General features: G+C 38.4%; 1 protein-coding gene across 2 annotated transcripts in view; it reads right to left on the reverse strand.

The window, feature by feature from the left end:
• Window positions 1-25,814, reverse strand: part of SDK2 (sidekick cell adhesion molecule 2) — a 436,057-nt gene that overhangs the window by 223,217 nt on the left and 187,026 nt on the right. For both annotated transcript variants that reach the window (XM_031965742.1, XM_023502570.2), the window contains exon 2: window positions 13,848-14,007. In XM_031965742.1, the coding sequence (XP_031821602.1) occupies window positions 13,848-14,007 (160 nt within the window). The remainder of the gene's footprint in view (window positions 1-13,847; window positions 14,008-25,814) is intronic.

Below are 25,814 nucleotides of genomic sequence, written 5' to 3' on the forward strand. Positions count from 1 at the left end.
AGCCAGTGATAATAAGGAAAAACCTGACCTCTCTCTTTAAAAACCAGTGTCTACCAGACTGAACTTGATCAACATGAACCCAGAACTGAAAATCCTAAGGGAAAATGTATCCTAGCTTCCTCAGACAGAGATATTTTTCACCATTTTATTAATGAGGTCACTAAGGTCCAAAGAATATCCAAAGATTTGCTTGTGTCAAATTGGTATTGGAGGAAGGATTTAAATCTAGGTAGCTTCTGACTTTGTCCAGAATTCTTTCCACTAGACCCCACTAATTCTCCCAAAATGGAGAGAAAAGCCTTCAATCTTGAGGACTCATAACAAAGGTTTGTTATTATCAAGTAATGTCTGTGGGTCATAATAATAGGCCTAGATGGCAAAGGCAATTCTCAGGTGTCTGGGAATGGGAACATGTGAAAAACAATCCTAGGATTAAACCCCCAAAATTATCTTTTCTGTGGGTGATGTCTGCAGGGTGCTTCACAAAAAAATTTTTAACTTATGCTTTGAAAGGTAGGCTGGCTTAGGTTTTGCCTCTTCTCCTTTCTCTTAAAATGAAGAGAGGAGGAAAAGGCTAAGTGAATGAAGACTGGAAGAAGGAAAGATTGTCTCATATCCAGGCCATTGTCCACTCTATAACAAGAAGGTGATGGAATATTCCTTGCTAATTTAGAGACTCTCCCTTTGTAGGCTATACCAACAGACTTGTTGAACAGAAGATATCATTCTTTCACTTTTAGCCAGAAGAGATTATATTGGACTGAGAATCAGGATACTCATGTTCTAATCTTATCTAGAATAAAATGAGAATATTATCTGAGAATAGAATGAGGTGATATTTGCAATGTGCTTTGTAAACCTTAAAGCATTATATAAATGCTCACTATTATTGTTGTTCTTATTAAACTGCCATTAGACTTGCTTCATACATCTCTATTAAATTCATTTCATGCTCACTTGTGCTTAGCACAGTACCTAGCACATAGTAGGTCCTTAATAAATGTTTATTGATTGACTGATATCATATCTAATTCTAGTTAAAGAACTGTCAGCCGCAGTAATCTTTTCCAGAAAAGATGTCCAACTGGATCATATTTTATCTCCAAAGAGACTGGATTATAGTCAGATGTGAATGATCTATATTGAGCACAATTACTAGAAGCTGGGAAGAGCATGGGTAAGTTCCTCTCAGAGCTTCAGTTTCCTTATCTGAAAAATGAGGCAGACAAACTAGATAAATGGTTCTTAATCCCTTTGTCAGAATGGAGAAAAGAATGGGTAATCATAGTAGGCACTGGGGATAAAAAGATGGCTTTTGTGGATTCTTAAAACGTCTTCTGGAGGAATCATGATGAATAATTCCATTTTACAGAGGAGAGAATGGAGGCTGAGAGGTGAAGGCCAAGAGAACTGATAGCAACATGAACTAGAAAACTCATTTATTCATAGGTTACTAGGGTTGAAAAGGATAATCAGAGTGGGTAGAAAGCTATCCTTGGAGTCAGAAAGCCTTTTGTCTAAAATCTTATACTATTTGACCAATGGTGCTCTACCTAAGTTACAGAGAAGGCATGGATCTGTGTCAGAGGGAGTGATTTTCCTCTACACTACTGAACATCAGAATCCTGGAAATTGAGTGCTTCAAAGTTTGCAAAATTTGTTACATCCCTAGAACCTCACAACATTGCTGTGAAGTGGGTACTTAAGAAATTAGCATCACAATGCTAATGAAGATGGAAGAATCTGAGGCTCTGCAGTTAAGTGGTCCACAAAAGCTTAACAAGATAGACAATTCTAGAGGAAAGACTTCCTAAAATGAAAAGCAGCCCAACAGACTAGATCAAGGTTCTTACCTCATTTTGTGTCACTGGACCCTTTGATGATGATTGTTGTGGTGTTGTTGTTTGTACTTCATCCTTGAAGAGAACCATGACATCATGGAGGAGATGCCATAACATACAAGTGAATTGGATTTAAGTGAGGGGGGACTATTCAAGGTCAGGTGCCTCACTTTCCCCTCCAGAGCTGTCTGAGTTCATTGACCAAATATAAATCAAGGTGACTGGAGATGGTCCTGGATGAAATAGGAGATTTTGGCCTTTCTAAGTTAAGATTTTCAACAGATCTCAGTCTGACTGAGGCTGTACCCGTTCAATGATTAAGACTAAGTAGCAATTGAGACAAAGAATGTCCTCTTTCATCTAGTCAAAAAAAAAAAATCTAAATAAATAAATATAGTCCAGTGTGAACCAGGGATCCTATCAAAGCTAGCATTTCCTAGTCAATTGGAAGTCTCTAATTTTCCATAATGGGAAGAAGAGTGGTGGTGGTGGTGGTGGGGGGGGGGGGGCTAGTTTCAATGCTATGGGTGCATTTTAGCCCAAAGGCAGCTCAGTGAATATCAGTCTGAAGAAAATTGCCCAATTCTGAAAGTGAGAATAGAAACTTCGGCTTTCAATTGAAAAGGATATCTTCTCTTGACTATGATGATAGGAAAAGATAATGACAAATGCTGGAAGGGATGTGGGAAAATGGGGACACTAATGCATTATTGGTGAAGTTGTGAAATGATCCAACCATTCTGGCGAGCACTCTGGAATTATGACAAAATTATGCATACCCTTTGAAATGTAATGCTGGAGAAACTGAGGCAAGACAGAGATTAGATTTTAAATTTTTTAATAGTCAAGAATTATACTAGCCACAGCCAGCCGGTTGAATGGGACTTTTGTCTCAAAGCATCCTTTACCCAGCAAGTAATTTTTATAGGCTCCAGTATCAGGGAAACAAAAGCAAGGGGAGTAGAACACTGGGTCTGTGGAAATTCCAGGAAAGGATCATAACTTAGTCCTGACAGATTGGGGGTCAAGATAAAGAGGTCGAGCAGGAGACAGAAGTCTGAGACAGGAGATACCCAGGCATCTGAGATAAGCCATCTGGAGTTTTATGATTTTTTGGATTGTGAGAGTAGCCAGAGCTTTGAGGCCCCAATTCTCTCAGTCCCATTGGGGCAAGGAAGGGGGGTGACCACAATTCCATTCAGGGCATAATAATTCAGGGAAACTGAGGCATTTTACAGACCCAGCAGTGACATTACTGGGTCTGCATCCCAAGGAAATCATAAAGGAGGGAAAAGGATCCACATGAGCAAAAATGTTTGTAGCAGCTTTTTTTTGTGGTAGCAAAGAATTAGAAAAGGAGTGAATGCCCATCAACTGGAGAATGGTTGAACAAGTTGTGGTACATGAAATTAATGGAATATTATTATTCTATAAAAAATGATAAACGGGGCAGCTAGGTGGCACGGTGGATAGAGCACCAGCCCTTGAAGTTAGGAGGCCCTGAGTTCAAATCTGGTCTCAGACACTGAACACTTCCTAGTTGTGTGACCCTAGACAAGTCATTTAACCCCAATTGCCTTAGCCAAAAAAATAGAAATTATGAACAAGCTGAATATAGAAAAGCCTGGAAAGATTTGCATGAACTGATGCTGAGTGAAACAAGCAGAACCAGGAATGAACCAAGAACCAAGCAAGAATGTGCAATGATCAACTATAAAAGGTGTGGTTCTTCTCAATAGTTCATTAATCTAAAACCCCAATAGACTTTAGACAGTAAATTCCATCTGTATACAGAAAAAGAACTAAGAAGACTGAATGTAAATCAACACATGCTATGTTCACTTCTTTTTTTTTTAATCTCTCCCATGATTTTTCCCTTTTGCTCTGATTTTTTTTTCTAACATGATTCACAAAGCAATGTGTATTAAAAAAATTAATAAACTTGCTACAATGAAAATTATATCTTCTCAAGGTTATTTGTGATCAAAGCTTCCAGAAGACACTACTAGACACTTGGTACCAAGTATCTTAGTACCTACATTTACTTGAATATCTTTAAGCTTTTGGATCAAGTTGGGGATCTTATATGTCTGAGGCAGATTCTACCCTTGTGTTCTTGTGTTCAACTTCTGGCTTCTCTTACCACTAGTCTTTTGCAGAGAGGGTTTGTACAGAGAACTTTCCTGTATTTCCCCTTTGGTCCCAAATACTTGGCAGTAGGATGGACACTAGCCCTCAGTCACTAGAAGGACAGCCTGCTTAATGGGAGGGAAGGAGGAACTTTTCCCTTCCTTCCAGCCCTTCCTACCTCACCAGTCTTCCCTAAGGATTAGTACATTACTAAACTTTTAATTACAACTTTTCCTCTGCCTGAGTACACTGGCTCTGTGCCATGTACATCTCTATTAAAATTTGATTTATGCCCATCATAACTAGTGCTAGCACCTCAGCTTCCCCACCAGCAGCCCTCAATTTCCAGACAAGATGTCCAAACTCTTAGCTGAATCATATTAAATCTCAAAAGACACTTGATAACAGTCAGATGTAAATGGGTTATATTAAGCATGCTGGAGGTCAGACTTCTTAGCTATGATGGGGATGGAGCAGCTATGGGGAGGAAGAATTTGGGAAATGTTTTATCTTGTTTATAATCTCAGTCTACTGGGGCAGGATTGGACTGTTTCAGAGGGCATATGGGCATTTGTTCAGTGGACCTGAGGAAACGTGGTATTGGGCAAAATTTGTCTTTCCAGATCCATTCCAGGGATATCTGATTCTCATTTTAGAAGCTACGCTCAATGGGTTCCCCTCATATATTTCAATATATTGAATTAGGTAATTGCTGATTGACAGACATCATTCTCTTCTGTATCTCAGCTCCATTTCTATTTTGAGATGAGGAAAACTGGGAATAGTGGACTTGAGTAAGGCAGATGAGACAGAAAGTAGAAGGATCAGCTCCATGTATCCCATCTCTTGCACAGTTGGTGGGTCTTTTCATTACATTCAAAATTGCTGCTTTTTTCATTGTGGTATTCCTCAATGGTATCCCTCTTTGGGCATTCCTTTTGTTGGCAGATAAGACAGAAAGTAGAAGGATCAGCTCCATGTATCCTGTCTCTTGCACAGTTGGTGGGTCTTTTTATTATATTCAAAATTGCTGCTTTTTTTATTGTGGTATTCCTCAATGGTGTCCCTCTTTGGGCATTCCTTTTGTTGGCAAAGATGCTGGAGTATTTGCCATTTCCTTTTCTAGCCCATTTTTACAGATGAAGAAACTGAGGCAAACAGGTTTAAGTGACTTGCCCAGGGTCACACAATTAGTAAGTGTCTGAAACCAAATGTGAACTCAAGAAGAATCTTCCTCACTCAAAATCTGACACTTTACCCACTGTGCCCACTTAGTTGTACTCTATAAACAACGGAGCCATTGAAGGTTTTTTGTTGTTGTGTTGTTATTTTTTAAGTAAAGGGAGTGATGGTTAGGAATATGAAATAGTCTGTAATGTGGGAGGGCAAAACCCAATTATGAGGCTGTTATAATTATCTAGATCTGTGGTAGTAAGATTTTGGATTAATGCTTTAAAATTCAAAGAGAAATAGAGCCACTAGTACATAAGATTCCCTGCAAGTTACATATTGAACAACAACAACAACAAAAAACTACACAATAACATTGTTGATGTTGTGTTGTGTTTTTTAATCTATTTGGTTAACCATTTCCTAATTATGTTTTAATCTCATTTCAGCCTTAATCAGAAGTGTGGTAAGCAGAGACCATCTGTTTGACACTTCTGCTCTAGACTTAGGATGTTGGTAATTGGAATGGAATGGAAGAGTCTCTGCAGGGAGGACTTTGATTTCATTGTGAAAGATCCTAGACCAAGAATTTTTAACCCTTTTTGTGTCATGGAACTCTCTGGCAATTTGATAAACCCTATGGAGAGAAACCCTTTCTCAGAATAATGTTTTTAAATGCATAAAACAAAGTTTATAGGATTATAAAGAAAACAATTATATTGAAAATACAGTTATAATTTTTTTTTAATTCACTGAACCCAGGTTAAGAATCCATGTCCTAGAGAATCTCACATTTCCTGACACTCTACCAAAGATCTAAAAATGAAATAATAATTAAGCAACCTAAAATGAAAGACCAATAGACTCTTCCATTCAGTCCAGGACTTTACCAGAAGCCAGGAAGCACTGAGTGGGGACCTGGAAGGTGGAAACCAGTCTGAACTCCAGCAAATGGTAACATTCCTCTCAGGACTATAATAAGAAATAGGATCAGTCAAGGGTCTTTGGTTAGGGGTAGTCCATAGGGCCCTGGCCCTGCTATTATGCTGAGATAGGAAAAGACTTCATAAAGTCACATAGTTTTCTCAGGGGTTGTCCCATGTGGCACTCAACATCATTAGCTTTTCTAGTTCAATAACTAAATGGAAGTATTCATTCCAGCATGAATCATACAGGGGTGGAATTAGGTAGGGGATATCTGTTTATGCTCAAATTTCCCTGCAACCCCAGAGTACAAGCATAAGAAATCTATAAATGCTACAAACATTTACATTTGATGGAATATCCTAGGAACAGCCAGGTGGCACAGTGGATAGAGCACCTAGACTGAAATCAGGAAGACTCATGTTCCTGAGTTTAAATCTGGCCTCAGAAACTTCCTAGCTATGTAATCCTGGACAAGTCATTTAAATCTGTTTGCCTCAGCTTCCTTAACTGCAAAATGATCTAGAGAAGGAAATGGCAAAGCAGTCTTTCCCAAGAAAACTCCAAAGGGGATCATGAAGATTTGGACATGACTAAAACAACTCAGCAACAATAACAAATGACCTATAGATTCTAGACCAAACTCTTTGCCCAGGCATTCAAGGCCCTTCTCCACTCCTCCCTAAGACTAATGCTCTGTTTAAAGTTTGGTTTTCTCACTATCTCTTGAACATATCTTATCATTTCTCTTGTACCTTTGTTCACATTCCTACAACTTGGAATGTCCAGCTCTTTGTTCTGTATTGATCCAAACTATACCCATTCTTGAAGTCTTGACTCAAATATCACTCTGCCATGATTTTCCCCATTAGTTCAACTCATTCTGAATCTCCCTGTCCTTTACTCTCAATTCACAACATAATATTTCAATGTTGGCACTTAGAGATGCAATGAAACTTGGTCTCTAATGCTTCTCTCCCTTCTATCCTCCTTCCCTTTTGGTTCCCTGGCCTCTTTCAGATCTCAGCTCATCCAATCAGGGTCTGAACAGTGACCAAGTAAGGCTTGACATGGAATCTATTTTTTGATCTATTAATAAGAACCAGAGTGATTTGAGTTTAAGGAATGATCCCTAGGTAGATTATAAGCTCTTGGAAGAAAGAGTATTCTGTCATTTTCATTTATTTTCATCTTTAATTTGTCTATCATCCATCCATCTATCCATCCATCCATCTATCTATCTATCTATCTATCTACCTATCTATCATTGCATCTTCCTCAGTGTCTAGCTATGTAGATAGCAGGTGATACAGAAAGAACTTTTCAGTGAATGAAGAATTGATCAGCCATACCCTCTGCCTGGCTGGGTCATTATTGTCCCTGTTCTTTATTCTTTTCTTCCCTATTACCCTCTTTTCCTTATTCTCTCTCCTTTTTCCAATGTAAGGGCCGACAGAAGGGCTGGATGATGAGGAAGGCTGAATAAGAGGTAGCTTTGGAAATTTCCTTTCATCATTTATTCTGCTAGGTTTCAAAGAAGTCTACATCTCTTGTCTCTTGGACCCCATTTTGGCCTTTTTAGAACCTCAGGAGTTTCTCCACCATTGCTGATCTTTCTCTTCACCTAATAACAAAATCACAGACGATGTAGCCCCACTAGGAAAATATATGGACTTGACAATGGGATTGAGTATAAAAACATGGATAGTCAGGAAGATATTAAATTCAGGGGTCACTCAGTCCTCCCCTTTATCCCTGATATGTATCTCTTGCTCTCGACAGCACTCATATTCAGGGATAGGAGATGTCTTCCATTTTGGGGATGGGAATTGGGTAATTTAGGAGCTATAAAGGAATTGAGGAATGTAGATAAAATCTGGCACCAGACCCCTCCATCCTCCAGAAAGGAAGGTAGAAACTGCAACCTATAGAGAAAAGGCAACAATGAGAACAACCAAAGAGCCCTGTACCCAGAAAACTAATTAAAGCTATGAGGTGAAGAATGTTTTGGGAAAATGAGAAGGATCTGTGATAAACAATGGGTAACTATCAGGCACATAGTAGAGATATAGTTGGTACTTACAGACCCTTTTCATTTTCCCAACATGTGCTGGATGACTTATCTGCTACAAGTGATCTCTAATACACACACACACACACACACACACACACACATACACACACACACACACACACACACACACACACAAACACACTAAATTAAGACTGGACAGTTTTCAATGAATCCTTCTTTTTTTTGCACAATGCCTAAAGGATTAACTTTATGAATTCAACATATATTTTTAACCTATGCTCATAAAGAAAGATCAGTCTTGCATTCATTTTGAAGCCAATTAGACAAATGAGATGGCCTTTGTATTTTTATTTTTAAAATTGATAATGTACTTTATTTGTTTTTCCTAGCTTTCAATTTTAACTTGGGTGAAAATAATGATACTGATTGAGCAAGATTATGTGCTCCCCTTTTCTGTATGATACTAAGTGTAATTATAATGGTAGAAAAGCAGGGGGAAGGAAGGTATAAAATATTTTCTTAACTTCTCCTAGTCTTTACCTGCCCTTCACTACCTCATTCCACGGAAAAGCCCTAATAGACCTGGGACATTTTATCCTCTGGAGACAAAGATAAGGAAAGGACTTGGTTACAAAGCAAAACAATGCATAATTGTGTGTGTGTGTGTGTGTGTGTGTGTGTGTGATCTGTTATCTAGGTTCTCTAGGTAGATATGATATAGTATATATGTTATAATGTGCTTACTTTTTGCATAGTGCCTACATAGTAGGCACTTAATAAATGCTTGTTAAAAATTGATTGATTGGAGAGTAATTGGAAGATTATATTTACTATATGATCATTGGTTGTGATAGCAAAGTCTAACCCCATCTTATTTTAAAGGTAGAAAAATTGAGACCCTTGGAAGTAAATTGCCTGGAATATTAAATATCAGAAGTGAAATTTGAACTCAGATCCTCTGACTCCAGATTCAGTCCTTTTTTCCAATTTATCATAATGTTACCAGTGTTTGTAACACGCTGGGAACTGGTTTCAGGAAATGCCTGGCACATAGTTGTTACTTAATCATGCCTGAATTTTTGTGACTCCATTCAGGGTTTTCATGGCAGAAATATTGGAATGGTTTGCCATTTCCTTCTCTAGCTTATTTTATAGATGAGGAAACTGAGGCAGTCAGGGTTAAGTGACTTGCCCAAGGTCACACTGCTAGTAAAAGTGTCTAAGGCTAGATTTGAACTCATCCTAATTTTAGATTCAGCGTTCTATTGATTGTGCCATCTAGCTACCCATGTTTGGCACATAGCAGGAACTTAATAAGTGTTTGTTTCCTTCTTCTTCCTCCCAGAAAGCCTTTATGTTTATATTTCATTTTTAACCAATAATGCTATTAATAACCCAGCTCCATACCTAAAAACCATGCCAGAAAAACAAAGTTCTCTGCAAAGTACCAGAGAAGTAGTCTTTCTACTTTTGGGAAGTTGTAGCATTAAGGGAAATCCATTTCTTTTTCAGGCAGTTCCCAAGAATTGCCTAGGCACAGAGAGGTTACCTGAATTTCTCATGGTCACAAAGCTAGTAAGTATCAGAGATTGAATTTGAACTTAGCTTTCCTGATGCCAGGTCAAGCACTCTAACCACTATGCCTTGCTGCTTCTGATGACATACATACATACATATATTAACACATAGTCGCAAAGATATGGGTACATATTCTCATAATCCATATATATATATATGTATATATATATATTACATACACACATATAGTTATCCTTTCCATATTGTGATTTTCTCCACTGGGGTTTTGATAAATTGAGGTTGGCATAAAAAAGTACATGAAAATTTTGGGGGAATTCTGCACAAGTCAATGTTAATATGCAAAGGCCAGCAGAAGTCACAGAAAAGTTTAGAAATTCAGAAATGCATAAAAAAGATATTCAGACTTCTCTGGTAAAAAGAGCCAAAAAATTTTACACAGATTTTTTTAGATTGTGAGGTGTATTATGGAAGGAATAACTGTAATCATACACATACACACATACATATATATATGCATAGATAATATATATATACACACAAATATACATATTTAGAAACAAACATACTCATTTCCTTCCTAGCCATCTCCTTGCCATGTTGATTACACTCTGGCCATCATCTCTGCCACTTCCCATTGCAACTTTGGATTTTTGCCTCTGAATCTCCTCTGACTCTAAAATAGGAGAGCTTTTAACTTATCTCTCAGGTAACCAGACCCTATAGTCCACACTACTTTCTAGCCATTTGTATATCATGCTACTGAGCTCATGTTGCTATACCTCCCTCCTCCAAGGTCCTTTTTGTATGTTATCTTCCCCCATTAGATTGCATGCTTGTTGAGGGCAGGGTCCATCAGTCTTGCATTTATATTTACAGCAATTAGCTTCCTAAGTAGTAAGTGCTTAATAAAAGTTTTACCTTTCTATCAGTCTGCCAACCTCCATCCATCCATCCATCCATCCATCTGTCTATCATTATCTGTCTGTCTCTGATCAATTATATGTATGACCCCTTTGCTCAGACATACTCGCATATAGTTAACACACATATACCACTTCCCCCTCCATCATGTACATAGAATTTCAAGTTTAGTAGATTCCACTCCCACCCACCCCAACCAAGCCCTTCCCATTCTCTACTCCAAGAATCATAAATCCACATATATGAAAGTTGATGGCAGAGTGAAAATGAGAAATGCAGTTGAATTTAAGGCAGTTTAACCAAGAGGAGCATGTAATTGTGCAGGAGTCAGAACTTCTGATTTCTAATTTTGCTTCCCCTATTTCATCTCCAGCCAACAGTGAATTTGATTAATTTTCCCTTCGTAAATTGTCCCTACCCCTCTCCTTGATGGGGACCTGGAAGATGCTTCTAGTACAAAGAAATGACAATAGAAACATTGAATTTTCAGACCTAAAAAGGCTAAATTCTAAAGAGGGTAGTGACTTGCCTAAGATAATACAGCTTAAGGGGGGGCAAAGCTTTTGGCAGAACCTGGTCCTTCTATATCTCCAGGTCATAATGTTCTTTCCATCTACCACGTCATGAGCTACTCTGTTGGTAGAGAAAAAGTAGCCTAGTGTCCCACAAAGATGTGACAGATTAATATCTTACAAAGATCATCCTCTGTTTCTTCCAACTCCAAATTACAGAAGGAGGCTCTGGAAATCAGATATGTGCCAAGTGCTGTAGAGCCTTAGGCCAGGACTTGAGCTAGCCCTTCTGCATCCTGATTAGGACTGCCCATTGTTAGGCGATTGGTTTTCCTGGTGTATGTGTGACCCCATAACAAGAAAAATGAAAATTTATATTTATATAACTAGGAAGATCTGGACTCAAGTCCTAGCTATGATGCACACAGACAGTAAATCTTGAGAAAGTCACCTACCTCCTTTATGTCCTAGCCATAAGTTGTGGAGTAGGTACTGACCTGCATTGATAGAGAGTTTTTCCTCATTCAGGAGTTCCCAACACCCATGAAATCACAGATATTGTCCCTAAGCCCTATTTATGTAGCCCCTGAAGGACTGTAAAACCACTTAATTACATTATCTCATTTGATCTTCATGACAGCTCTGTAAATTAGATGCTATTATCCCTATTTTACAGATGAAGAAATAAGATTCAATGTGAGTGACTTGCCCAGCATCATTCAACTATCATGTATTTGAGGGTGACTTTGAATTCAGATCTTTCTGATTCCAAATACAAAATTCCACCTACTTAGCTGATGCTATGTTTTTTTAAGTTTTGATTTTTGTATCCCTAGTCCTGGCCCAACTTCCTCCTCACACTGAGCAGGATAGAAGACAGCCTGCTTGCCAATAGCTTCTTTCATCATTCGCTTTCCTTTCCCATCCCCCCAAAGATGTTTCCAATTTTACTCCTCTTCTTTTCTTGGAAAGAACTGCATTCATTCAAGCAATTAAATCCCCATACCTCTCATTTACATTCCCTGGCCCTGGCAACCAACTTGTAACAACCTCTCCAGAGCCAGGTTATCACTACCTTGAATGGTACTGACAGTACCGATTAGTGTATTGAACCTGGGAATTAATTGCCTGTCACAGGTTGCCTGGACACAGGCAACCCTCTCATGGCAGAGATGAGAAGATAAGGGTGGGAGGGAGCTCAGCAAGTCTTTTTCCCCCAATTTTTAAAAACATTTTTATTTAAAGTTTTGAGTTCCAAATTCTATCCCTCCCTCTTTCTCTTCCCTCTCCACTCCCTAAGATGGTAAGCAATCAAATTTAGATTATACATGTTAAATTATGCAAAACATTTCCATATTAGTCATTTTGTACAAAAAGGCTTGAATAAAAGAAAAACATGGAAAAAAAGAAAATGAAAAATAGCATGCTTCAGTCTGTATTCAATCAATATTAGTTTTTTCTCTGGAGGCAGAAAGTATGCTTCATTATTAGTCCTCAGGGACTGTCTTGGATCATTATATAGCTGAGAATAGCAAAGTCATTCAATTTTTCAATGAATAAGATTGCTGTACTTTGAACAATGTTCACCTGGTTTTGTTCACTTTACTATGCATCAGTTCATGTAAATCTTTCCAGTTTTTTCTGAAATCATCTGACTTGTCATTTCATAGAGTACAATAATTTTCCATTACAATCATACATCACAGCTTGTTCAGCCATTCCTCTATAGATGGACATCCCATTGATTTCCAATTCTTAGCCAAAACAAAAAGATCGGCAAGTCTTTAAGGTTGTGCTAGATAGCTTTGAATAAGATTTAAGTTCTGAGCCAGGATAAGGAAGCTTGCTTTGGCCTTCCCTCTCTTTACTCTAACTTTCCTTCAGATTTTCCCCTTCTGTCCAAAGAGGGAGAAAGAAAAGAAGATGGCTATATTTTGGGAACTATCTTTTTGTCTCCCCAAATAGTTCCCATCCAAGTGAACTGATGCCTGCTTCTAGTGCTTCCATACACAGAGAGGCAGCCTCCTGGGGTCCCTTGTGTATATACTTCTTCTACAATTCATGTCATCCTCATTTCCTGGACTGAACTGTTCTTCCCCTACATGAGATCTGATGAGAACAGGCTCCTCAATGCGGGGAAACCCAAGTCCCCAAGCTTGGCACATACCATTGGAACTCTCAGTTCCTTCCAAGGGAAATGGCTAAGAACCCATAGGGCTTCTTTGGGTGAGTAGATGTTAAGTGGAGGAGGAAACAGAATTTATAGATGGAGAGATAATACCAAGTACAATCCCACTCCAATCTCAAGAAAACCCTCAATGGATATATTCCTAATGCTGGATCCCAGAAGAAAATTAAAAAGTTGGTGGAAAGGGCTGTAACTTTGAGAAATAAGATCCACTTAATGGGTTAGAGCAGATTAGGACTGGCTGCCTGGAAAAGGAGGTAGAAAGAAGGAAAGAAATGAGAGGCTTAGTAGGAGGTAAGACTGTAGCTAAGCCATTGAAAGATGGGGATAGAGAGGGAATTTAGAGCTGGAAAAGACCTTAGAGATCAACTAATCCAAGTCTCCCATGTTACAAATGATGCACCTAAATCCCAAAGGGAAGAAATCCCTAGATTGATGCCACATGATAGCATTTGGATCCAAGTCCTCCATCTCTAAATTCCATGTTACTCTGAATTTATCCCTTAAACATCATATCTTTCAATAAAATGCAAGGTGGCCAATAATTGGTTGGAAAGTGAAGGTGACAAATGAGGAATGGGACTTACCTGTACTCCAAAGAGAATTTAGTTAATTCTCGGTTATTATGCAGCCATTTGAATTCCAGGGGCCAGCTGCCCTCTGCCATGCATGTAAGCACCAAGCGGTTCCCTTCCAAATGCACTTGAGTCCGGACAGGTTCTGTCTTGAAATATGGGGAGACATCATCTGCAAAGCACAGGGGGATATAAGTTGGTTTAAAGGGTCTTCTTTCTACCAGAGAAGAGCACAGCTCCCTCTTTCTAACCAAGTCTATTAAGTTCTTTTTGCATTCTAGCTTCTCCTCAAAAAGCCATACTCCCTTTCCCCACACATTTCAACAGGACAATAAGGATCATGGGTTCAGAGATTTTCTAGTTCAACTCCCTCACTTTACAGATGAAGAATTGGAGGTTCAGAATTATTGAGCGACTCATGCCAGAATCGCAAGATTCTAGGGCCAAAGATCCAGAGCTGAAAGGGACCTTTCCGACTATAGAGTTTAAACCCATCATTACTTTTTAAAAATTCTATTTTTATTCTGAACTTAATAAACACCAAAATAAATGTCCATTTCTATCTACAGAGCAGAAAAGAAAAACACGACTGAATATGAAACTATATCATTGACTAGTTTGTTTTTCTTTTTAATTATATGGTAAGATTTCAAAGCTATCCTGGTTGTCTGGGCTTCTTTTTCACTCTCCTTCAGTTCTTTTCTCTGTATTAAAAAAAAAGATGCTTCAATGACTTGACTCTCTTTTTCTTTCTTTCCCCTAGTTGTTGTTCATTTGTTTTAATCATTGGCTGGTTATTGTTTTTCATTCTCAAAGAGGATCAAAATGATATCACTATATTAAGAGTCAAGTGACAGTATATTTAACTGTGGATGATCAGACAATACAAGTTCGGAATGCTCTGCCAGGTTGGACACAAATAGTTCCTATGAACATTTGGGATGGCTTCCTTAATTGTTTCAATCATATCCAACTGTTTGTCACCCATTTTAGGGTCTTCTCAGCAAAGATACTGGAATTTTTTGCCATTTCCTTTTTCTGTTCATTTTACAGATGAGAAAAACTGAGGCAAACAAGTTAGTAACAGTTTGCAAGTGTCTCAGGCCAGACTAGGTTTTCCTAACTCTGGGGCTAGTGCTCTATCCACTGTATCACCCGGCAGTCTTTCTTTTCCCTATCCCCATCATTCCCAGCTCTTTCATTCCATTTCTTTACTGGAGAAAAGAGTAAACAAAGCCCTGGTAACATGTCTAGTAAAGTAAAATGCATTTCTTTATTTTAACCCACTCATTTTATAGATGAGGTAATTGAGGCTAAGGAAGGTAAGTACAGATGCCTGGAAATCACAGATCTAAAATTGGAAGGAGTATTTGAACCCACCTACTCCTACTCACTCATTTAACACATGAAGAAACTGAGGTCCTCAAAGTTAAATGACTTTTTCAGGGTCTCACAGGTGGAAATAACCAGGATTTAAATCCAGGTCTTCTATCTCCAACTGCATCATGTTTTCCTTTAAGCTCAAAGGTTCCAATCCAGTGGGAAGTCAGCTTTTCAAAATATAGGCAATTGAGGTATCTTCATTCAAGGTATTATAAGACGATTAACTCGGTATTCTCAACTCAACTAGGTCATTACATTTTAGGGATTTTAGATCCCCTAGATTGTCTCTTCTTGGGATTAAAGAACTTTGATCCACTGAATTGTAGGAAAACAGCACACTTAATAGACCTCTTCCCAGGAATGAGGATACCTTTGTCTTCTCTATGTCAGTTCCTTTTTGGGAGGCCTCAATCTTCCCATCTCAGTCCTTATCCTTTACTGTTCCTTATTTCGTTCCATCCCATTTGGGGAAGGCCTGACGCCACCCACCATTTGGTAGGTTACCTACCAAATGGTGGTTAAACCATCTGACCAAGTCTGTATCAGGGAGATGATTTTGTTCTTCATTGTTCCTGCAGATCTGAGCTCTCACTGTAGCTAAAAGCAAAGTCACTGCAACCCCTGTGGCATGATTGAGTTAGCCCCCGCCGAGCACATGCTCCTCACCACTGGAGATAATGCAATTTTGGCCCTGAATCTGTCTCTCTCTCTGTTGACATCCTTCAAGGGATGGCAGACAGTGTGACTTGTTAGGATAACAACATTAGTTTGCAAATGAAGCTGTGGGCACCAAAGTCTCTAGTTCTCCCCCCTCTTTTTTTTCCCTTGGCCAGTGAGAAGAAGGAAAAGTTGTCAAGTCTTAACAAAAGGGTGGGGAAGAGGGAATGTGAGGCAAAGAGAGGAAGGGGAGAAGTGAACCTGAGAACATCACTTTGCTGCCTATCCCCAATAGTGGTGATGGGGAGAGAACTTCCTTCTGTTCTCCGAGTGGTATTGGGAATGAGTGGGGATGGAAAAGTTCTACTGAATGAATCCAATGGGGAGGAGAAGGATCTGCCCCTTAATTTTTTTTGGCTCAGTAGAAGTAACTCAAGGAAACATTGTTAAGCAAAAGTAAGTCAACAAACATTAAGCATCTACTATATACTAGGTATATGAATACAAAAAATGAATTAAGATAGTCCTGTCCCTCAAGGAGTTTATAATCTATTAGAAGAATAGAATTTGAAAAGAGCCTAGGAATGTCTTAAAAAGGATCTAGTCAGGAGCAGCTAGGTGATACAGTAGATAGAATATAATTATCATCCCTGTAGTCAGGAGGACTTGAGTTCAAATGTGACTTCAGAACTAAACTGTGTGACCTTCAGCAAGCCATTTAACCCTGATCTCCTCCAAAAGTATTTTTAAAAAAAGGATTTAATTAAATTGTTATCCAAATTCTGAATCCTACATCCACAATGAGCAAGTCATACAACCTCTTGAATACCTTCAGTTAGAGGGAACTCACTAGCCCACCTCGAGGCAGCCCAATGCATTTGGGGGGAAACTGTGACTATTATTAGGAAGATGCTTCCTTATGGCAAATTGAAATCTGTCTTCCTGCAAATTCCATTCACTATTTCTAGTTCAAAGTTCTTAGAAGAAGCAGAATCTTGCAGTAGCAGGTATTGACCTAGGTATTAAAGGAGATGCCATACCTGCCCATGATAAGACCATCCTCAATTGGTCAGTGAGCTCTCTTCAATTATGAAATTCTCCAGTGAACACAGAAAAAGAAGCTGCTTTTTTGGAATGGGGAAGAGAGTGAAGAAGAAGAGTGAGAAGGAAGGTCATCTGGGTGAATCTAAAGGTTGGGAAGGAATATGGAATCCATGCCAGATTGGTCTGCCAGCTGTGGCTGGCCAGCTGTTCAAGGGAGCAGAAAAGAACACTTTGAGAGAGGTGGATGGGGGTTCTGAGGGCTCTAGGGAATTTTCCCCTGGCATTTCTCTATCTTCTCGGTTAACTGGCTATTCAATAACTCCAAAAGCTCCTTAGTTTGTTTTATCAGGAGCTGCTCTGAAGGTAGGGCCTCTCAGCTTGTTTCCTGGTCTGTTCTCGGGTCTGAGAGGAGAATAGTGTAGGGAGAGAGGAGGAGCTGATATAAGGACATCCATTTACTAAGGAAAATGATATATTGAGGCAAACTCCACTTTCAACTGAACAAATGGGAGCTTTTCCTACTTCAAAGGCACATTCATATTCCCCAGCAGCTTTCAAGAACCCTTTGAATCTGTTTTTAAAAACCTTCCTTTCATTCCTGTCACCACTTGTTTGTATTAAAACAATAATATTCTCAGCCCCCAAAGTGATTAAATCCCCTTGATATGGGGACCGACTCCATGCCAGGAATGGTGAGAAGTAGGCAAGCATACACAGACACATACAGACAGGTTCCCTTCCCCCTCCCCTAATGCATACACGTGCACAGTCGCATGCACATACACACTAGAAACCCACAAACACTATTAGCCTTTGCAAACTTGCCTGCTGGGCAATTTGCTCCCAGGTAAACACTGATATTTTATTTATCTGGCATGTGGGGAGTAGGCAGAAAGCTGAAACTGTCCATATCTGTATCTCAGACTCCAAATGAACAAAAAGAAGGAAATAATTTGTTCTTAGGAAACCCAGGGTGATTTTAGTAAATATCTCTATTTCCTATCAGAACCCCTCACCAATACCTCCTGCCACATCCCTTCAATAAAGTTAGTTTAATAATCTCTTTGAGGGGTATAGCTTAAGGCGGAGTATAACCATTTGTTTTTTCCAAGATGAACTGGTTCAGCTCAGAAATACATGGGATACAGATGTTAAGAAGGAAGAAAACAAGTATTTACCAAGTACCCTACTATGTGCAGCGATTATGCTAATTTCATTTGAGCCTGATAATAGCCTTGGGAAGTAGATGTTATAATGTTCCTCAATTTACAGATGAGGAAACTGAGAAAGTCAAAGATCAAGTGACTTGTCCAGAGTCATACAATTTATAGGTGTCCGAGACCACATTTGAATTCAGATTTTTCTGTCTCCAGAACTAGGGCTCTATCCGTGGTACCAACTGGTTCCTCTATACCACTTAGGTGGGTTGGGATGGGAGTGGGAGTTGTCTCTATACCACTTAGCTAGGGAGCTGTGGTTGTTCAATTATGTCTAACTGCCTGCAATCGAATTTGGACTTTTCTAGGCAAAGATACTGGAGTGATTGCCATTTCCTTCTCTGATTAAGACAGTTGAGTGATTACAGCTTCTAAGTGTCTGAGGCTAGATTTCAGCTCAGGTCTTCTTGACTCCAGACCAAACACTCTATCTACTGAGCCATCTGGCTGCTATTTAGGATGGAAATACAGAACAGCAAAGTTGGGTAGGGGTAGAACATTGGTGGGAGTAAGGGAGCAAGGAGAATTTCTAGTTTCTACCAAATTGTAAAGGATTTGAGTGCAGTTGGGTGATGGACAGGGTACTCACTTGGAAGCTTATCACTTCTCTGTAAGGGAATGAATTCTTCAGCTTTGCAAAATCTTGAGAATTAGCTATTAAATTATAGAGGGTTACAATGTGTGTATGTATGTGTATGTGTAATAGCCATATCATTGTAATCAGAGATTTGATTAAATTCAGGGAAGATTTATTAAATTGGTGCTATGAGCAGGGGCAGAAAGGTGGCACAGTGGATAGAATGTCAAGCTTGGAGTCAGGAAAATTCATATTCTTGAGTTCAAATCTTGTCACAGACACTAATTGTGAGACCTTAGTTTCCTCAGACTTAAATGTCACTTCTAACTCTAAGTCGGTGATAATACGGTAATACTGTATGTACATTTAGATACAAAGATGGATAAATAAATGAAACTCAAATGTGTAAAACTATCCTTGATTTTAAAGTTAATGGTTCAAACTCTGTGAAGTGGGATGTGGACAAGACTTTCAAAGAAAGGGAGATTGACATATTATTTCCCTGGTAAATAACCTCCATTGGTCAGCAAAGTTGTGACACCATTTTTCCTGGAGGCAGAGGAAAGGAAGAGATGATTTTTGGAAGGTCTTTTCCCTCCTGAGCTCCTATGATCTTTTCTTTTCCTGTACTCTGTTAATATAAATGCTTTGAGAAAAGGTAGATTAGGGAATCCTGGTATAAGATCCTTTGAATGATGCTCCCTCAAAATTCTTCCAATTGCTTCTCAACTTCCACACCCTATTCCTGTACTACCCTTCAGTTACACACAGGAATGGCTATACTCTTGATCCTTCCATCCATTGATATGCTCAAAAGTTCCAATAGCCTTTTACCAGTTCATAATCTATCATTCCATATCTTCCCATTTTCTCTCTTCAATCTATTCATTGTCTTTACCACAATGTCACTGTCTTCATGTTTTGATATTTTCCTAGGCCATTACCCATGCTCTAATCTCAATTTCCTCCTTGTAACCTTACAGTTATGCAGTTTATCTCTACACCATCTTCTTCTCCTGCATCTTTTTTTTTTTCTAATGGGTCACCAATGTTCATATTTTGCTAATTCCTAACTCTGGATTATTCCTCCTCTGTTTTCTCTATTCCTAATCACAATTTGCTAAATGAAGTTGGAGGAAATTATATGACTAAGTTACTGAGTCTATGATAAATTTTTATCTAATTTCACCAAGATAAAATAATTCTTTTGTATTTCCCTAAATGATTCCCTAGTCCACTGGTCAAAAGTATGTTCCAAATTTCTTATTCCTTAAGGCTTCCATACCATCTCTTCTCTAGGATGAGGACCTCTCTCCATATATTCTACTAAAATATTTTTTCTTTTCTTAAAATTTTTATTTATTTTTTATATTCATCTAATTTTTTTGAGTTCCAAATTCTCTCCTTCCCTCCAGACTCTCCCCCAATCATTGTAAAGGCAAACAACCTATCAATTATTCACATGAAATCATGCAAAACATATTTCCATATTGGCTATGTTGCAAAAAAGAAAAAAATGCAAGAAAAACAAAAAAATGAAAAAAATATTGGCAATCAATCACAGTTTATCCTCTGGAGGTAGACAGCATTTTTTATCATGAGTCCTTTAGAATTGTCTTGGAACATTGTATTGCTCATTTACAGACTGATCAGAGTAGTCAAGCCTTTTACAATTTGTTCATTACAATGTTGTTATTGTATATGGCAATCTCCTAGTCCTACTCATTTTACTTTCATCAGATCATATATCTTCCCAAGTTTTTCTGAACACCCCCCCCTCAGCATTTCACATATCACAAGAATATTCCATCACAATCATATACCACAACTTGTTTAGTCATTCCCCAAATGATGGGCATTTCCTCAGTTTCTAAGCTGCCATCACAAAAAGAGTTACTATAAATATTTTGTACTTATAGGTACTTTTCCTTTTCCTTTGATCTGATTAGGATATAGACCTAGTATTGGTATTGATGGGTCAAAGGATATACAGTTTTATAGCCATTTGGGTATAATTCCAAATTCTTCCCTAGAATGAGACAGCAGATAAAGACAAAAAGTTGGACTACACAGCTTCATCAACAATGCATTAGTGTCTCTATTTTTTACACATTTCCTCCAGCATTTGTTATTTTCCTTTTCTTTAATGCTAGTCAATCTGATAGATGTGAGATGGTACCTCCAAGGTGTTTTAATTTGCATTTCTCCAATCAATAGTGATTTAGAGCATTTTTTCATGTAATTTTAAATAGGTTTTATTTCTTCATCTAAAAGTTTTCTGTTTATTTCCTTTGACCATTTATCAGCTAACTTATATAAATTTTATTGAGAATATTAAGCTCATTTGCCATGAGATTCCTATTCTCCCTCTGTCATACTTTCTTGACATCATTTCTTGATCTTTCCTCCTTTCCTCTTCATCAAAGCATAAAGAAATGAGCTTTTTCTCCATGACTAGGCCTTGATGTTGTTCCCACTCATCTTTTCCAAAATATTATTCCCAAAATCATACCCTCCTTTTCTCCAAATTTCAGTTTCTCTTTATCTATTGGCTCCTTCCTTGCTGCTAAGAAACACATTTAAATATCCCTCATTCTTAAAAAACAAGACAAACGATGGCCAATAAAAACCTCTTCATTAAATCCTAACCATCCCCTCAAGCTTTTTCCTTTACCAGCCAACTTCCTAGAAAAACTACACTTCCTCTTTTTATTGACCCTCATCCCTTTGCACCCTGTCACTCAACTGAAACTGCATATCCAAAATTACCAATGAATTATCTCTTAATTGTAAGATCTGACTCTGTTCTTATCCTTCTTGGCCTCTCAGCAGCAGATGAGACTGTTAACCACTTTCTCTTTCTTTTGGATTTTTATAACCCTGCTCCCTTTTGGTTCTCTCCTTACATGTCTGACTGCTCCTTCTCAATCTTCTTTACTGAATCACCATTCATATGAAACTTGTTAACTGGGAGTATATCCCAAGGCTCTGTACTAGATACTCTTCTATTTTTTTCTCCACACTTGCTTACTTGGTGAACTTAGCTTCCATGGGTTTAATTATCATCTCTCCCTAGATGATTTCCAGAGTTATAGCTCTCCAGCCCTAGGCTCTTTTCTGAGCTCCAATTGCACATCAACAACTGCCTATTAGATATTTCAAAATGGATGTTTCATAAAACTTATCTCATCATGTTTCCACTCAAACTCACTTCCTTTCTAAACATCCCTATTTCTGTTAAGGATCATCTCTCCAGTCATCCAAGTTAGTATCCTCAGTGTTATCCCTGAGTTCTCATTCTTTCTCTCAGTCAACAAATCTTGTAATTTTTTCTTCCATGATATTTCTCCCTCCTCTTCTTTCTGCTCTCAAAGCCATCTCTCCTGTCTATTACATTAGCTTTCTAATTAGTTTTCCTGCGTCAAGTATTTTCCCTCTCCAATCTATCTGTCAAACAGTTGCCCAAGTGATTTCCCTAAAGTGAAGGTTTGAAAGTATTGATAAACTTCAATTGTGCCCTATTGCCTTTAGGATCAAGTATAATCTCTGTTTAGCCTTTAAAACACTTCACAACCGTCCAAAGGACATAATTTATGAAAATTTACTGTGTGCTGTCTAATGCAATCCTATGTATGCTTGGAAATATGAACATATATTCTTTAACTGGTTCTTATCTACTGACCATGTGGTGAAGGAAAGCTTTTCTGATTATCTGAGGAGCCAGAATTGGGCTTCCCAAAGCAAAGGACTCACCATCATACATGCTTGATTGTATTTAAAGAAAGAGGCAAGGACAATTACCTCAGCAGGGAGAAGTGCTTCAGATCCCTTTTATATGGCTCATGAATACATAGTCTTGCTGTTGCTTCTAACTCTGTTGTGTCCATTCTTTCTTTTTCTTAGGTGAAGGAGATTAGAGAAAGCTATAACCTTTTGAACTCTGAAAAGTCTGAATGTTAAGTAGAGTTCTGAGAGACAGAATTCACGTTGATTTTTATGGCTGATGAGCCCAGCATCAAGACTCTAAGGAACCATCTGAGGGACCCAGTCCAGTGATAGTTGAGATTAACAATCATCCAGAAGCTGTGCTACATTTGGAGTAAACTTGGTGGGTGAATGCTATGTAGAAATTGTCATTTTTGAGCCCATTCTCCCCAGGAACCAAAGTAATATGAGCAGAATATGTATCCACTGTAGGGAATTGTTTATACTTCTATCCTTGTTATCTCCTCAAAATAAATATCCTTTTGTAAAAGCTTGTTAATATACTGTTTAAATGAAACTAGAGTATTAACCATTGGCAGTTAACATGGGAGAAAAATACTAAATTGGGCCTTCTAACCAGTTCCTCCCTCCCTCTCTTTATTTTTTTCTTCTGCCTTTCTCTCTCTTTCTACAGAAGGAATTATACCCTTACCTGCTTAAACCCAAATCACTCTGATTCTCTTTAATTGGCCTGCAATAGGTCCCAATCCAAACTTCATTTGGTCTTTGTTTGGGATATATATAGATCAGAGTAAGTGTAAATAGCAATTGTTTCTGTTTCAGTTAAAAACTCTGAGGGTCTTCCCCTCCCAGATTGTTTTTTTTTTGGGGGAGGGAAACTATGTAAAAAAGGCCATTTTTAATCACTGAATGGGTGATTACTATCTCAGTCAAACTGAGAGCTGGGAAAAACATTAATTTTAAAAGGCCAAAGTCTCCCACTGCATCCTGGGCCATTTTCAGTCATCCTGATCTATATCTTGCCACTGGACCCAGATGGATCTGGGGGAGAGAATGAGGTTGATGACCTTGTACAGCTCAACTTCACATAAACCCATTTCACTTGCAAGACATGACATTATCTTCTTGATATCTTGGTCCTCTTCAGAAAGGAAAGACAAATAATAACCCTAGAATCCCTCAGCTCTTCAGAGCAAGCTTAAGGAGAAATATAACCAGTCTTGCTCTGGGAGAGCATCTTACACGTATCACGTACATGAATTCTACTCTTCAGAAGAACTGGACTTTTTCTTCCTTTTTTCTTCCTCCTCATACCTGTCCCTATCTCCAGCCTCTGCCATTGGTTAGGTGCCATGCTTGGAATGAACTCCCATTTCACTGCTACCTTCAAAATTGTGCTAAATTGACACTTTCAAAAAAATTTTTTTTTTTGTGATTTCCTCAGTAGCTACAATTTACATTGATATTTTGTTTATATTTATTCATGTCTATGTTAACTCCATGGATAGAATATAAGCTACTTAAACCCAATTATCCATTTTGTCTTTGTATCCCTAGTGCCTAGTAAAGTGACTGACACAATAAATACTTGTTGATTGATTGATCTGAATGATGAAAAAGCTTTCAGAGGCAGAGAGTGAAGGGTCTTCCCTTAGGTCTACATTTCTTTTTAATTTTCTGTAACAAGCCTGGGGCTTGTGGGTTGTCTTTTTTTCCCTTTGATTTTCCACTAACTGCTCCCATTATAATCTTCGGATACCAGGCTCTTGGGGCTAAATGGCCCCATAGGGGAGCTAATGTAAATTTTTTTCCCTTTAAGAAAAATAATCTAATCTTTTATTTTTTTATTTTTTGGAGGGAAAGCCCAAAGGGTTCTTTCTTTGCCATACTATATAGTTCTTTCCTGGCACCAAACCAAATACCCAGAAAAGCTCTTTCCTTGAACCTTGGAGAGAAGTGCAGGGGAATAGGAAAAGGAAGAGAACAATAATGAATGTATATATCCTCTCTGTCTTTAGAGGATGGTCTTGTTGTGTGTGAATACATGGGGGTGTTGAAGACAAAGGAGAATATAGTAGATGCCTCTGCTCATTGTTATATTGGCAAGGGGAGCATCAGAGTCATCGTAATTCTCTAAGACTTACTCTAAGGGACCCAGGGTACTGAAGACTTATTTTCCAACTTCTGAGAAATAACATGCTCTCTCTCCTGCCCCAGTTCACATTCATTTCTTAGAATTCTTAAAAATTTGGATAGGAGGCTGAGATGTCCAAACTTTCAAATAAGAGGAAAACATTTATGTTGGATACCATGATTCTCACCCCCTCCCCCCACTTGTAATAAAGTACTTGTGTATACTGGAAAAAGAAGAGCACTCCATCATTTAATCTTTGGATTTTCATGGAATTTACAGATTATTTACAAAGACTTCATTAAATGTCTACAAATACTGGAAGTATCCAAAAGGGCTATAACTAGGATTTCTGGCATCTGGGACAAAATCACTTGTAGGATAGGACAAAGAATTCTTTATTCAGGAACTACCTGAAAGAGGATGGAGAAGAGAATGTGGAAAATAGTGAGACAGGTGAGGGGTGAGGTTATTCCTGGACTGTAATCCATGACTGTCTGGATGCTAGTATTCTTGTACAATAGAGGTTCTTCCCCCTCAAATTAAGGGTTTGCCTTCCAAGTTCCTCCAAATTTTCTATACTTACAGGGACCTATTGGGTTCACCCAATCTAGAAAAATAACTGGATATATAACCAGCTAAATACCACCATTGAAATAAAAAATATTAGAATTAGAAGGAATTTTGAGGATCATTGAGTTCATTCTCCTCTTTTGGGGGTTACTTATATGTACAGAACTTCCCAGTGAGGAAAATGCCTTTACCAAAGCATATCTGCAATTGCTCTGCAATCTGTGGATTGCATTGAGAGAGTTGCATCGAGAGGTCATATAGTTTGCTCAGTGTCACAATATTCAACCCCCCTCACTTTTTAAAAGATGAGTAATCAGACTCAGAAATGAGAAGTGACTCTCCTAAGGTCACCCAGTTAGTGTCACAATCTGTATTTAAGCCTAAATCTTCTGACTCCAAAGTGCCAAGTCCCAGCAACACCCATTACTCAAATTTATGTCTTCTAGCCAGGCTATCATATCAGTATTACAAAAGAAGGAACATGGAAGAAGATGGCAGAGAATTCTTCATCTTTGATCTTAATTGGAAGATGCCTCAGGTACAGGATTGTGCATTGTATAATTACTAAATGTGTGAGGCAATAGGTTGCTAACCCAAGGGATATTGTCTCAGACACTTCTGGTCATTACCTGGAGAACTTGAAATTTTAATTTTTGTTAGCTCTAGGGCCT

This window comes from Sarcophilus harrisii, chromosome 4 (assembly GCF_902635505.1).
Source record: "Sarcophilus harrisii chromosome 4, mSarHar1.11, whole genome shotgun sequence".
Classification (NCBI taxonomy): Eukaryota; Metazoa; Chordata; class Mammalia; order Dasyuromorphia; family Dasyuridae; genus Sarcophilus; species Sarcophilus harrisii.